This window comes from Talpa occidentalis, unplaced genomic scaffold (assembly GCF_014898055.3).
Source record: "Talpa occidentalis isolate TD23 unplaced genomic scaffold, MPIMG_talOcc4v2.1 talOcc4.4, whole genome shotgun sequence".
Classification (NCBI taxonomy): domain Eukaryota; kingdom Metazoa; phylum Chordata; class Mammalia; order Eulipotyphla; family Talpidae; genus Talpa; species Talpa occidentalis.
Window position 1 is genome coordinate 1,431,016 of NW_023604295.1, and position 15,080 is coordinate 1,446,095.

At 61.8% G+C, this 15,080-nt stretch overlaps 1 protein-coding gene across 7 annotated transcripts in view; it reads right to left on the reverse strand.

Moving 5' to 3' along the window:
• Window positions 1-15,080, reverse strand: part of SLC37A1 (solute carrier family 37 member 1) — a 42,228-nt gene that overhangs the window by 12,592 nt on the left and 14,556 nt on the right. For 5 of the 7 annotated variants that reach the window (XM_037524896.2, XM_054700252.1, XM_054700253.1 and 2 more), the window contains 8 exons: window positions 14,924-15,005; window positions 11,952-12,090; window positions 11,404-11,482; window positions 8,635-8,770; window positions 6,923-6,999; window positions 6,113-6,279; window positions 3,501-3,538; window positions 1,213-1,293 (listed from right to left, as the gene is read on the reverse strand). In XM_037524896.2, coding sequence (XP_037380793.1) covers window positions 1,213-1,293; window positions 3,501-3,538; window positions 6,113-6,279; window positions 6,923-6,999; window positions 8,635-8,770; window positions 11,404-11,482; window positions 11,952-12,090; window positions 14,924-15,005 — 799 coding nt within the window. The remainder of the gene's footprint in view (window positions 1-1,212; window positions 1,294-3,500; window positions 3,539-6,112; window positions 6,280-6,922; window positions 7,000-8,634; window positions 8,771-11,403; window positions 11,483-11,951; window positions 12,091-14,923; window positions 15,006-15,080) is intronic. The other 2 variants (XM_054700255.1, XM_054700256.1) reach the window with 2 other exon arrangements.

Consider the following 15,080-nt stretch of genomic DNA (forward strand, 5'->3'; position numbering starts at 1 on the left):
CTTCCCTCGACGCCACTGCACTGGGGGACGGCTGCTCGGAGATGCGAGATTCCCACTGGTGAGCAGGGCTCATGGCCGGCAGCCCAGGCCCCACTCGGAGTCACCAGTGTGTGCAGGCCTCAGCCACCAGGACACCCCCCCGGGAAGCAGAGCGGACCGGGACAAGCTCAAGGCCGACAGACCATCCCCCCCACCCTCCAGGATGGGGGGCTGGGCCTGGCTCTGCACCCACTCTTGCTTCGGGGCCCGGCTCCACCGCTCCCCAGAGAGGCCGGTTTCCGGCCTGGCCCGCGAGAGCAATGGTGGTGGTGGTCGGGCCCGGGCCGTGCGGGGCTCCCAGTTCCTGGGGTCTGAGCTGGGTGGCTCCCAAGGGGACCCCGGCTGTCCTGACAAACTTGTAGGACATCCACCGGCGCCCCAGAGCCGCGCCCTCCGCTGCTGTGGAAGGGCCAGGCCGAGCCTGGCGCGTGCTCAGGGCGCAGTGCAGGAGCCGAGGGGACACGGGGCTGCCCAGCACTGCAGCCAGGCCTGCCCGAGGCCTGCAGGCCGGGGGGGCGGGGGCAGGCTGCCCGCTGCTCTGTACCAAGTGGACTTTCCGGCCTGGAAGTTCATGTCTGTGGCGTGAGTGAAGGCATTTTTGTTAGCGAAGATGAAGACAATTTTTTTTCAACGTAAACTCAGACGTGAGTGGAGAGCAATCACTGCTGCACTCCCCCTGCGCACTTTTCTGTCTTCCATAATTCCAACCAACACAAATAAATTTCCTTAGGCAATAGAGAAAGGCAAGAAGTCTGTTCAGCAGCTTCATCTCTGAGCTCTTGGATTTGAAAGGGAAGATCGTAGGTAACAATTTCAATGACTAACCCCAAGCTAAGAGCCCTGTGGCCTGGGGGGTCACTTGTGTGGGGACCAGGCAGGTAGTGCAGCACCTCTGTGCCTCAGCTTCCTCCTCTGTATGAGGAAGGGAGTGGGAGGCCAGGGCGCTGGGCCTCAGGCCCCAGCCCACCCCGTGTTCCCTCCTCTCCCGGGAGCCCTGACTGCGTGTGTGCCGCCCGGCGGCCTTCAGGGCAGCGTCAGCTTGGCTGCTGTCTCACCTGCCTCCCCTACCTACCGGCCCCCGGGTCCCCCCGCAGGTGTCACAGCGAGGAAGCTGAACGGGCAAGCGGGTTGCGAGCACAGGTGCAGCCGGCAGGCCCTGCGCTGCTCACTCACCAGGACCTTGCTCTTCTCCCCCGGGGCCAGCTGCTTCTGGAGCCGGAACCGGTGCGTGCCGTTCTCGAAGGCTTTAGCCTGCTGGGAGAAAGCCCCTCCGTCAGGGGCACCCGAGCCCGCAGCAGAGGCCCCTCCCCACTCCACTGCAGCTGGGGCAGCGCGTGAACGCAGTTTGGGAACAGTCCGTGCTGAGGGGCGGGCGCCGTGAAGGGACTGCCCTCCCCTTGAGTGGCCAATGTTTTCAAGACTTCGAAAGAGCCCTTGAGAACTAGTGCAGGCCAACGCTCTTGAACACGGAAGAAACAGGCCCTTCCTCGTCAGTCACAGCCTCCCGGATGGACGGCCTGGCTGAGGACAGGAAGGGCCTGTGCCCTGAGCGACGGCGACCCTGCCCCCACGTCCAAAGGGAGGCTCCCTGAATATAACTCATGTCACCAAAGCAGCTTTCTTTACTCCTCTAATGGCAAAAGTTCATTTGTCTAAGAAATAACATGAGCAAATTCCCTTTAAAATAAGGCCTCCTTCTAGCCTCAGGCGGGCGGTCAAGCACTCACACTAGTGTCGGTCACAACAGACCCCTGAAGGCAGGGAAGCCGGGAGACCTAGCTCTGGATCAGTTTAGGGGAGACCCCAGCAGCATGTGGTGCTGCCAGAGCTATGGGAGGCTATAGGGGGGCTGTGGGGTGGGGGAAGAGGGGCTATAGGGGGGCCTGCAGGGAGACCTACCGGGCCTACAGGGTATCTGAAGGGGCCTACAGGGCTATGGGGTATCTGCAGGGGCCCACGGGGCTACGGGGTATCTGCAGGGGCCTACGGGGCTACAGGGGGGCCTGCAGGGAGGTCTACGGGGTTATGGGGTTATCTGCAGGGGCCTATGGGGTATCTGCAGGGGCCTGCGGGGCTATAGGAGGGCCTGCAAGGAGACCTACAGGGCTACGGGGTATCTGCAGGGAGACCTACTGGGCTACGGGGTATCTGCAGGGGCCTGCGGGGGCTACAGCGCATTCATGGCGCTCCTTTCAGAGTGACGAGGGGTGTGTTTACAGGGAACAGCGCTCACTTGAAAAGGTACCTGGAAGTCAAAGGAAAACACGCTGACCACATCGTAGGAAATACGACAATAAATCTTTCAAAGAGGTGTGCGCTCAGAGGAGCCTGCCTCCTAGGGCTCAGGGGTGGCTTGTGGCAGGCCAGGGGGCCTGGGCTAGGCCCTGGCCGGCGCATCTGCCGCACGGTCCCGGCAGGAGGCAGAGCTGCCGTCTGGTGGAGCCGGGGAGCTGGCTGTTGGCCGGGGGCCCGCGCAGGCGCAGTCTATTTCAAGAGCCCTCTGCTGCTGGCTGCGGTCAGCTAAGAAGTCAAGGGAAGAACTTCTAGAAAGTACCCCGAAAGGGAAGGGGCTGCTCTCCTTTTCCTCCTCCTCACCCCTGCTGGCTGAGATGCGGCCAACGGCTGCTCTCCAGCAGCCACCAAGACCTCCCCCCACCCCCCACGACATGGAGGCCGGGTGCCGGCCCCCGGACCCCTGGGATAGACCTCCCTGGGCCCCGAGGCATGCCTAGACATGGAGCCCCAGACAGGAGGCGCGGGGTCCCCAACACTGGCATGTGCGCCCCAGCCCTGGCTGGTGGCACCGCATTTACTGAAGGTAAGACAGACAGACGTGTCCATCTCACCGCCGCCGCCGCTGCGGGCTGCACCAACGTGCAGATGGAGAAACTAAATCAGCCAAACTCTGAACCTGCGGCTTTGGACCCAACAGAAGCCACAGAGGAGAGACCCTAAGTCTAAGTCGAGACCCGAAGCCAAGCACGGATCAGAACCCGGCGGCTGCGCGGCGGCTGAGGCAGCGGGCGACACTTTCGTCAGCGTCCTCAGGCCCGAGGCGAGCACAAGGCATCGGCCGATGCGTGTTTCTTGCTCGTTTGAAATAAAACCAGCTGAAGAATCAAGTCTGCACACGACCAGGTAGTCACAGGAGATGCGGGGACAGAGGCACGCGTTCCCCGCCCCGGGGATGAGGCCAGCAAAGCCCCAAGTGGAAACTCGGGGGGGACAGGAGATCTGTTTTCTCCCCCACAGTGAGTCAAAGAAGAAAACGACACCACACGCCCGCACACGCGCACACACGGGACCTCAGGAGAGTGGCGTGAGAGCACGCAGAGGGACGTGTCAGAATCGAGGTGACCCGTTACCACCGCGCTACAGACAGGCCGGCCTGGGGACAGAGGGGACACCTGGGGACGCACGCAGTCTGGACGACAGGGAGCGGAGAGCGGGTGGGTCCTTACCGCCACCAGGGAGGAGGAACAGGCGATGTCCTTGGGATCTGAAACAGCAAACACAGGCGGCTTGTGAGCGGCGACCCCCCAACACGGGCGAGGTCCTGGGACGCGCACCGGCCGCCGCGCCTACCGAGCGAGCGGCAGCTTCAGCACAGAGAGGCGGCCCGGGCCCACGGCGCCTGCCCAGAGCTCAAGGGGGACGTCGTCCTCCGCCACCGGCGCGCAGCACAGGCGTGAAGGATGCGGAGCGTGGGGCGCGCCACGCGAGACTGAGCCAGGAGCTGCGGCGACAGCCCCCGAGGCCGCCACGGTGGGTGTGAGGAGAAAGGCTACCGGGGTGCGGGCAGCGAACGCCAGGACACCACCGCTGGGCGCTTTCTGTTGTGGAGTCAGGAATGCCAACCAGTGGGGACCAAACGTATCTTCATGTAGAACAAAATCCTTCTTTCCACACGTGAGGAAGGAAGGTCGCGCGGAGCCTGCAGCTAGAGCCGGCCCCTCTGCCCGGTCTCCTCTCTGAGGCCCGGGCCCGCCTGGGCTGTGCGCCCCGGCAGACGTGGAGCTGGAGGGGCATGGAGGCACTTTCGGGGCCAGGCAGGGGTGGGGTCGCTCGGTCCTGAGAGCCCTCCTGGGACGTGCGCCCCATTTACACCAGCAGCTCTCCCACGGGGTGTCCTCAGGCACACCCACAGCCCAGGGGCCAGTCAGGGGTCTCCGCTCCTTACAGGGGGTCTCCTGGCTCAACCGTGGGGGCTTTCTCCCCGAGGAACCAGGTGGAGGGAGAGTGTCCCCAGCTCGCCGCAGCACTGGGAGGCATGCCTGGGCACGGGCCCCTGAAATAAGAGGGAGGCAGCGAGGGAGGAGGTGGGAGGTGATGGGGTGTTGGGACAAATGGGAGGCAGCTCTAGGGAGCCCCCATGCAGATCCTCTTACCAAGGTCTCCCCCCAAACCCGGAAGGCCCAGGAATGTGACTGGGTGGGGACGGAGCTCTGATTTTATCGCAAAGAGCAAACGGGAGCACCCTTGTTCTCCCTGCCGAGCGGAGCCGCCCAGCAGCCGGGGGAGTATGGGTGCAGTTCTGGCCCCGGCGCCCACTGCAGCCCTCACTGCAGCCCTCACCGCCTGCTTCCTCCCCAGCACCAGCCCTGCTACCTGCTGGGGAAGAGAATCCAGCCACGTGGACTCTACCCTGGGGCGGAGCGCCACAGGCCCGGGGGCCAGAGCAGCAGGAAGCTGCTGTTCATGAGGTGATACCAGGTGCCTGACGCACCAGCAGCCTGGGAGTGCCCAGGTGAAGGAAGCAGGCAGGGAAGCTGGTCTGGAGGAAGCAGGCGACCAGAAGGCCTTTCCCAGAAGTCCAGGGACACCAGAACTCCAGTGAATGCCATGGCTCAGCCATCTGGAAAGGAGCCCTAAACTCCCACTGTCCGCTGCCCCCTTAAGGCCGCCCTGACTGCGGGCCCGCGTCCCCCCTCATCGAGGACGTCCCTCTCCCATAAACAAGGTGGCCAGTGTGTCTGTAGCCAATAGGTGACATCATGATTTTAGAAATTAGAAAGGGCATTAGCCTTAGCAGCAAGGAAAAGGAGTAGGAAACTGAACAGGACAGGCAGGTGAGGGGCAGCTCCGCACGCAAAGCTGAAGCCCCGATGCCGGCCAGAGTGGACAGTGACTGGCTCCTGAGCACGCGCTCCAGGGCCCTTGATTTTATTGTGCTTTAAACTAAACCATGGGGGGCCTCCCTGGTGGCGCAGCAGTTGAGCGCTGGGTTGCGAAGCTGCCCGCAGCCTCTGCAGCGCCGGTTCAATCCCCGGCTGCTGGGCGAGGGTCCCACATGGCGTGCAGACCTCTCCTGCTGCGCCCGCTGCTCCCCTCAGCAGTGTGCTTTGTCAGTCTGCCTGTTCTGCTCCCTGCTCTGACTCTGGTGAATTCTCTCACCCTCCCGCGCTTCTGACTGTACCCAGTGCTTGTATAAATAAATAAATAAATCTTAAAAAATAAATAAATAAACTAAACCATGGAGGGAAACGCGAGCGCGGCTCATCAGAACAGCGGGTGGGCGGAGCGCAGACGCCATCTGCTTTCCCGCCATCGCCGACTATGGATGCTTCCCATCACCGTGACCTGTGGTGCTTTTCCTGCTGCATCTCGACTTTAAAAGCTAATTTCTAATTCAACTAATTGGTACTGAGTCTCCAATGGGACAAAAAACCTGGCAGGGCGCTCTTTACCTAATCAAGACACAGGGTTTCATTCATGCCAGGGCTTTGTGACGCTGTCCCAGAGCATCTTATCACAGCGCAAACACGCTGGCGAGGGGCCAGCTGGGCAAGCAGGTGCAGCCATACGGCCGGCGCTGCCCCTGCAGGTGAGAGCCGTGGCAGGCTGTGGAAGAGGCGGGCCTCCCGAACTGGAAACCCACTGAGGTGAGGGAGAGGCTACTGGCCAGAGGGACGGAGAGGCAGGAATTGAGACACTGGACACTCCAGAAATCAGCAAATACCCAGCAAGCCATGGCGAGAGGTTAACTGGGGAGTCCACGCTGGAGGAGGACAGTTGTCCGATCGAGTGGAGGGCACTGGGGTGACTCAGCCACCGCCGGCGGGGGTGTACTCACGTTCGATGAGGAAGAGAAAGCACACTATCCCCATGGCCGCCACGATGGCCCCAGGCACGATGAAGGACAGGCCCCAGCACGTGGACACCCAGTAGCCAGCAATCAAGGACCCCAAAATGTTGCCCACAGAGGTGTGGGAGTTCCAGACCCCCATAATCAAGCCTCTCCTGCAACAAGACCCAAGATGGCAAATGAGGCAGGGGGCTGGCTGGGCGGCACGGGCACACTCAGGCGGAGGAAGCGGGGTCTCGGAGCTTCTTGAAAGACGCCCCACCAGTGTGCGCCTCTGCAGCCCAAGTGGGGTCACTGTGGACACCTCTGCCCACAGCTGTGCACATTGGGCCCCACTGCCAGAGGAGGAGGCCAAGCGAGGCTGGGGAGCTGGCTCCTCTCGTCCCCCCGCCTTCTTAGGGCCGCCCGCTGCCTGTGGACGCTGGGCCTGGCCCCGCTGTGGAATCTGGTCTGGGAGCAGCTGGCTGGCAAGTGCTGGGTGACTGGGCCAGGACCTGTCGACCTCTGGGAAAGTGGACTTGGGTGGGGGCTGGACTCTGCATTTCTCCTGGGCCCCAGGCTGCTGGGGCCTGCTGGCTGACCCTGCCCACAGCAGGGAGGGATCCCCGAGGACAAAAGTCCATCTGGACTCACCACCCCAAGCCCAGAGGTGCAGGTCTCCTTACACCACACACCACACTAGTGACAGCAGCTTGCGCTATAGTAAGTCTCAAGACCCACCGAAAATAAACTGGTCTGGTTTTCATCAGAAGCTCTTAAATAATACTTGCTGCCTGGAAACAGGGCTGCCGTTCTCACCTCCCTTTTCCAAACCAGTTGCCGAGGCAGGTGACGACGCTGGGCCAGCCGGTGGTCTGCACCAGTCCGTTCATGATCTGTGCGGGCAGAGGGGAGATGTGGGCAGCGTGTAGGAGCCGACAGCCTGCGGGTGAGGCTCGCGCACCCACTTCTGGAGCCCGCGGGTCCGGGATGCTGCGGGAGGCTCGGGGAAGCCGGGGGATCCTATTTACCGTGGGCCTCGACAGCCAGAGATGTGCCCCAAACAATGGTGTCCATGCCTCTTACTATAAAAGCACCTGAGCCCTGGCGTGAAGGTTTTAGAGTAAGAGAAAAGAAAGCAAAGAAGCTCTCTGGACAGGTGTTATCTATAGTTAAGAGCTTGGATCCAAGCTTTCTGTTTTTTTTTTCTCATCTAAAAACTTTATGAGGGCTTCCCTGGAGGCACAGGGGTTAACTTTCAGCACTATGAAGCTACCCGCAGCCACTACAGCCTGAGTCTGATCCCCGGCCAGGAGCTGACCCACAGGGCGCAGCAGACCTCTCCTGTCTCCCCGCTGCTCCCCTCAGCAGTGTGTTTCAGTAGATCTGCCTGTTCTGCTCCCCACTCTGTCTCTGGCGAATCCTTTTACCCCTCACACCCCATTTCTTCTATGCATAAATAAAAATAAACCTTTGTTAAAAACAAAGAAAAAAGTATAAAAACTTTATGAAAGGATAGAAAAATGCACCTCTTTTCGCAGAACTGGGGGCGAGCTACAAACACAACGTGGCTTGCATGCTGCACACTGCCGCTTCCCGTCTGGAGCAGGCAGTACCTGCGGAGGCGCTGCAGAGAGCCTCCCCGGCCTAGCACTTTTCCAGAGCCCGCTGGCACGTGAAGGAGGCTCACTCCAAGCGGGCGAGCTGGTGTGGGGCAGCTTCAGAGACCACATGAAACAAACTCGCCCAGCGCCCTGGCAGCCGCCCCTGGCCACCAGCTCCTCCGGAGACTGACTGTGCCCGTCAGGCCTATGGGCCCAGACTTGACCTCACCCCAGGGATGTGCTAGGACTCTGGAAACTGCTGTTCCCTCCCTCTAATTTTCTCTGTTACTATACAAGGTAAATCAATTTTATAATTAAAACAGCCAAATGTTTCCAAGTCCAAGGCAAAATCTGTAAAAGCGAATTACGTACGGTTGCTCTGGTGATTTCATACCTTGACCTCTGGCTGTTTGGAGAGGCCAGAAGTTGAGCTTCATTATCTCAGTCATTTCCTATTTCTAGTCAATATTTACCCACAGGGCGCCCAGAGGGCAGAGGCAAGAGATCCAGAAAAGGCTGGACGCAGATGGAAGGGCACAGCTGTCTCAGATTCCCCCCACCCCTTCCCTGCCCCAGCCCGCTCTCCTCCACCCCGGCCACACCTCACACATCCGGCTCCCGGCTGGTCAAAGCAGTCACAAGACAGAGCATCTCAAATGCACCCATGCCAGGCTGAAGGACGTGGCGGGGCTCTTGCAGACAAGCAGGGTCCTTTAAAAGGCACCTCCTGAAACTAGGGCCAACTTCACAGCCGTGGCACCTCAGCGCCCAGAGGAAGGGGAACTTGGCACGCCTGCTGCCCCCTGCAGACAGGACTGGCTCCGCTGCCCCACGCCCCGTGTGCTCTGGGCAGAGGCTGGGCCCTGTGACATCAACACCCCCACCTCAGCCTGGAAACCCGGGGCTGAGCTCAAGCCCCAACCTCACCTGAGTCAGCATGTAGAACCCCAAGCTGTGGATGTTGTAGAAGTACCCCAGGCCGAACAGTGCGGTGAAGGCGCCACTGGCCAGCATCCCAAAGGTCAGGTAATGCCTGATGGGCAGCCGCTCCCCTATTATGCCGCTGTGGAGGGAGAGACACACATGAGGAACAAACACTCCCCGGGGCCAGCAGAGGTGCTTCTTCCCGGATGTGCTTGCGCTGTTCCTGAGCTACGGGATTTCTAAGCAGCGCAGTTTCCAGAAAGGTTCCATCACCATGATTCCTTTCTGGTGTTTATTAACCAGAAACCGGCAGTGGGCACCATCTTTCAAGACTCCTTCCTTCTAGGAAGTCACTAAACGTCACATCATAAGATCTCAGACACGACTCCGCGACAGCTGACAAGCGGGACAGCCCAAGGCACCTGCTCGCCCGTCCTGCTCTCTCCAGAGGGCTCAGGCAAGGCAGGGCAGGCAGTGTGAAAATTGAAGGAGTTGAACCACAGACAAATGTCCTGGGCGGGGACCGATGTGCGCTCGGGCAGCCACCGGGCCCTGGAGCTGCAGCTATGTCATCTGCACTGGGCTGAGCTCCGCAGGACGGGGGTCAGCTGGGGGACGCACCTTGGCCGGCTTAGTAAGATAGCTCCAGGGGTGCTGTGAGGACGGAGTGTCCAGTTTCACCCCGGGTACCCAGCTCCAGGCCTCCGCCAGCGTCGTGCCATGCCACCCAGTGCCACGCGGAGCCCACTCCTCACTGCCTGCTGGGAACACCCCCAGGAAACTTGACATTGTGACCGAGCACCTGAGTGAAGACACCACAAGACAGGCACAGCGGGGCCCAGCCCTCCGCCACCCTGAAATACCCGGGGCCTGTTTGCTTCACATATCCACTCTGGAGGAATATGGAGGATGCCTGCCTCCAGCGAACAGCACTCTGGGAATTGGCTCCGAAGGCTGGTCTCCTCTGGAGAACCGGTACACCAGAGAGTGCTTCCTTCTGCATTTACCGAGTGAGAAAGACCTGCCCAGTGTCCCACAAAGACCTTACGCACAGAGGAAGTCACTCAAAGCCATGAACAAGTCAGATCGAACTTTAAGCCGAGCAGAAAGTGACCACATGACAGGGCATCCAGAGGAATGGGGTCTGCACCTCACGGCCCACTGCTGTGGTGGACACACGCCCGGGGGGCACCTAGTGGTCACGAGCCCTGGAGCCAGGGGGTCAGTGAGGGCTCAGGCATGGCCTGCCTCACTATAGTGCCTCAGGCCCAAACCCTCTGAGCGATGCTGAAGGAAAGGCCAAGAGAACGGGCACCAGCTCGCCTGTGCCAGCTCAGCAGTGACGGCCACACGTGCAGCTGCCAGGGAGACCCGGCCCCGAGGGGCCCTTGGCTGACCCGCTCTGACGCGCCGTGCTACACCAGCAGGGAGGGGGGAACTGTGCGGCCATGCAGGGATGGATGCAGTGGTCATCAGCCTCCTGTGGACTTCGCAGGACATGTCTGCGCTGGACAGTTGCAGCAGCGATGGCCTCTCAACACCACGTGGCCACGCAGCCCCACTCACCACCAGCTTTTTGCCTCCACGCCCCACCTCTCGGCCGGTGGTGCTCCGTGGCGAGGGTGACCGGTGGGCTGCCGTAAGTCAGGCCCACCCCCGGTCCCCGTCCCTGGGTGCCACAGTGCCCCCTTTTCCTAGGGGCCAAAATCACTCCCAGCTGAGAACCACGTCCAAATTCCGCTTTCTAGACACGCAGGCTCCGAGCTTCCACCGCAGTCAGAGGGACGGTGTCCACGCAGGTCACAGTCTCTAGACTGTAGTATCTGACCTCGAGGGGAACACGGTGAGCGGCCTGGCTGCGACCTGGCTGTGCCCGCAGACTCTGCGCCGTCCTGGGCAGACGTCCCTGCAGCTGGGCTTGGGACCCTGCCACTCCTCGGCCCATTCAGGCGCGTTCTGAGCAGCACGCTGCGGGCAAGTGCGGGCGAGGGGATGCCGCCTGCCAGGCAGCCACCAGCACGAGGGCCTGAGGCTGCTGGTGGACCTCAGGGAGGAAGCTCAGCACTTGCAGGGATCCCTGTGGTTCTATAAGCTCCAAGGAGCTCAGTCTCTGAGCAAACATCCCTTGGGGAAAAGGCCCAAGTCCCTACAAAGCTTGTCTGCTGTCCGTGTGACACCCGGCGGGGCGGACATAGGGTCTTTCCCCACCTTCCGTCAATTCGAGATGGCGTCAAGGCGGGACCCATGTAACAGACGCAAGGAGCGGAATGCCGGGCGCGGTCCTGAGCCTCCCACACGCACTCACTCATTTAATCCTCACCACAGTCCTGTGGTGGTCAGAACCACAAGGCCCGTTTGGCAAAGGGGAAACTGAGACCCAGAGAAGCAAGAGAACTTGCCTGGCTGGGAGAAGTGGCTTCAGGCGGGGGTGCGTGTGGGGCTGGGCCGCAGGTGCTGGGTCCTGCCTGCTGCTGGGTGGGGTCAGGCCCTGGGACGTGTCATGGCTGGTGGCCCGAAACCAGAGGGGAGAGTGTGTCCCCTTGAGCCTCCCTGGGGGCTGTGAACACCCTGCTCCTCGGCCGCCACGTCCTGCTCTCCAGGTGAGGGAAGCCAACCCGGACAACTGGGCCGTCAGCACGATGCCTGGATGACCAGTGCCTGCTCCATGCGAGCCCTGACCACAGAGCAGCTGCATGTCACCCTGCCCGGGAGGAGTGCAGAGGGAGCGGGTGTAGGGCGGGCTCATCCGGGGCCCCGCTGGCGCAGACCCACCTCAGGTACATGCCGACGGCGTAGGCGCACAGGAAGGCGTAGTCCAGCGCCCCGAGCAGCTGCTGGTAGTTGTCCTGATCTGCAGGGGATCAACAGCTAAGTGGCAGCGTCTGCCTGCTGCCATGGGCCAGGTCTGGCTGTGCTCTCAGGAGGGACAGGCAGCTTGGACGGGGATACCTCCCACTTGGCTGCTTGTTAGGAGAGACAGTCGCCATGTTTCAAATCTGCACTGAACGTGCACGGCGGGGCTAACGTCCCCCCTGTTCATGGTTATAAGTTCATTCAGTTTATTCATCCTGCTTCACCGAGTGAACTGGATTTGCCTCCAATTCCGATTCCCCCAAACAGCACCTCTCCTCAGGCGGCCACCTAGCATGCTGCCCTGGCGACAGCGGAGCTGGACGTGTGGGTGGTTGAGGACAGCTCCCCGTGGAAGCCCCTGCTGCTGCCCCCCAGGCCATCCGCTCAGCATGTGCCCCTGGGGAAGGGACAGCTGCCCGGCACCACTGGCCACCACGGATGGACACAGTGGCCTGCGGAGAACTCACCAAATGGGGCCCATCCGCAGTTGGTCTGGTTGTCTGGGAGAGAGAATGGGGCGACATCTCGGGCTCTTTGGCTCAGGCCGTTGAGCTCGATTCCCCCGTCGTCGTCGTCGGAGGCAGCACAGTCCCGGTGGAGCTCCCCCTAAGGCGGCAGGGGACAGGTGGGGCGGCGGGGGAGGGAAGAGGTGAGGAGGCCTGCAGCCTCCAGGCTCTCATCCCAGGGGCATGGCCCCCAGGGCGGCTGCGCACGCACAAACGCAGATCCTGCAGGTTATCAAGGGTGGTAGCTTGAGCACCTGGTGCGAGGCACCCTGGGCAGCCTGCTCGCTCCCGCTGGCATCCACTGCAGCCTGTGCAGCCACCCAGCTCCCAGCAAAGTGAGGACACAGATGCCGAAGAGTCAGCAGCAGCCATGGCGGCCATTTGAGGATGGCAAATGAATCCATGGTGAAGGCGAGAGCGTGGTCATTGGAGGAGGGATGACCAGGGGGGCAGGCACAGGGAGCAGGAGTTGCCAGCCTTCACCGAGGAGGGGCGATTACCCGGTAGGCAGGCAATGTCTGCCCAGGGGACACTGAAGAGCTGTGTGCTGCACCAAGAGCAAACCCTATGCCAGAAAAACAGCTGGGCAGCCTCAACTGTCCAGGGAGCCAGCAGGCAGCGCAGGAGGCAGGGTGCCATCCACCAGGCAGGAGGGGGAAGGGAGCCGTGCAGGCTGCCCTACCCGTGCCCAGGCTGCAGTCCAGGGCGAAGCTGCCTGGTAGGAGGGGCCAGCCAAGGGGTCTCCTGCACAGGAGGCTCCTAGGGCAGAGGAAGGAGTGCCAGAAAGGTGCCCATGCCGGCCCGGCCCAGGCTGTCATGCTACCGGGAACTGAGCAACAGGCCATATCCCCTTGGCACACACGGGTGAAGGCACTGCCCGCCTCCGGGGCTGTCTCCACGCCGCCGCTCTCCTCGGCACCTTCCCGGTCCTGCAGTGCAGGCAGCTCAGGCAGACCCAGCCGGGTGGGGGGTCCTGAGGTCTGGGAGGGGCTCTGGGGGGGGACGCAGGCTGTGGCCGCACATGAAGTGCACACGCTCCTGTCACCGAGCACCCCGAGAGGAGCCCCTTTTGTTTCAAACCAGCAGGTAAGCAGGGGTGCCCGGCCTGGCAGGTCCTGTGAGAGATGGTGAGCGCCCTGGCCAGAGACAAGGACCCTGAGCAGGTCCTGCCCTCTGATATGGCCGAGTCCCACGAGACCTCCCGGGAGCCACGAGGCCAGGCACAGGCACGTGGGAGCACCCCCAGGCGCTCCGTCCCGAGAGGGCTCTGTGAGGCCTGGGGTGAGGGAGGGACCCCATCCAGACATGTGCAGGCCCCTCCCCTGCCAGCCGCTCTCCGGGTGGGTGAGCAGCGCTCCCTGACAGCCGTGGCGGCGCGGGGCCCAGTGGCGGCTCTGAGGGCGCTTCCCACGCAGCTTCCCGCGGCGCTGCTATGCCTTAATATTTCAATCACCTGGTGTTCAAAAGGGACACACGAGGATGAATGCACTGAGATGAACTGATGAAAAAAACCTTCAGCGGGTGAACTAACCCCAACCACAGCGCCAGGGTGAAGCGCCCTCTCCCCACCACTTAGGGAGGCAGTTAGTTCCCCGGGAAACATCTGTCTTCTCGGCAGTTTTATCACTTGAGTGCCTCTGACGGGGCGCCTATAAAATTAGTCAACAGGCTACCCGAGGCAGTTAGTAAAAGCGCGTGGCGAGGGGGGCTGTGCCGGTGCTGTGCTGGCACCCCAGCCTGGAGGCGCTGCTCCCCTCTGCCCAGGGCCTCCCAGTTCCAGCTCTCTCTGAGAGCCGCTGCTTTGAGGTATGTGTTCTGGCCTGGCCCTGGGGTGTGAAGGGACCCCGGGCCTGTGGCAGCCCCACCTGTCTACCAGCCCGGAGCACGTGAAAGGGGGCTGCACTGACTCCGCGCCCCGCCCCGGCAGCCTGTTCTCATCGTGAGTGAGCTTCCCTGGCCAGGCAGACCAGCAGGACTGTTGCGGCAGCCTGGAGTCGGGTCACTGGCCACCACCACCTGTCCTGCCCTGAGCTCTTTCTGAAAACCCCATTTTAAAGGCCTGGGGCATTTCCACCATCCCCCAAACTCGGTATATCAGAAGAGTGAGGGTTCTGCCAGAGGCTTGAAGGGGGGGACTTCCTGCTTACTGGAAGAGGAGGAACTGAGTGAGTAACTGCTGTTTACCCCACCCTGGGGCGCCAGGCCAGGGGCACGGACTTCCACGCCAGCCACAGCTGGGTGCTGGCTCGGGCCGGGGCTCCTGTCGTGAGGAGGCCAGAGAGCAGCGGCGCGGCCCTGCACTCCCGGGGTGAGGACGCGCTACAAAGGTCGACAGGACGCCGCCCGGCTCTGAGAAGGAGCGGTCTTTGGCTCTGGACAATTTCCTTGTTCTCGCTCCTTCCACAATAAAGTCAGATCACCCGGGCCAGCTGACAGCCGTCGGCAAAGTGATGTCACCCCCACGAGCGCAAGAAAATGAACTGCCTCTGCCCAAGTCCTAAGCAGCTGTTACGTAAAACTGTCTACTTAGTGTTGTTTTCTCACTGGCTGGCCAGTGCCTCCTCAACGACTTCCCGCCCACCCATCCCTCAGACAGAAACTCAGCGTCAGGAGGACAAGAGCTGCTGCCACGGCCCGACGGCGGCTGGGGAGCGCCCGAGGACTGGAAACGCTTGAGGGGAGACCCGCATGAGACTGCGTAAGCCCCCAGCTGAGTCTTAGCATCCTGCCCCCATCCACAAACACCACCCCGAAGGGATTGCCCCCCGGGCATCTTAAAGATTTTCAGAAAAAAAGAAACTGAAAACCAAAGCAACAAGACAACCTGCCGCAGACAGCGCTGTCACGCGATGGTGGGCGCCCCGCGCCTCTTCGAGGGCGAGGTCCTCACAGCCAAGGGGGGCAGGTGGTCCCAGCATCTCGGGGTGTCTTACCTTCACGATGCTTATAGGCTTCCGCGATAAGTGGAAACTGGCGTACAGCACAAAGGTCAGCGCGAAGGTGAAGGCTCTGTACCTGCAACAGAGCGGAGGAGGTGGCTGCAGGTGCCGTGCTGGCCGCGCCCGCCGCCGGCCGCAGTTCCAGGGCTCC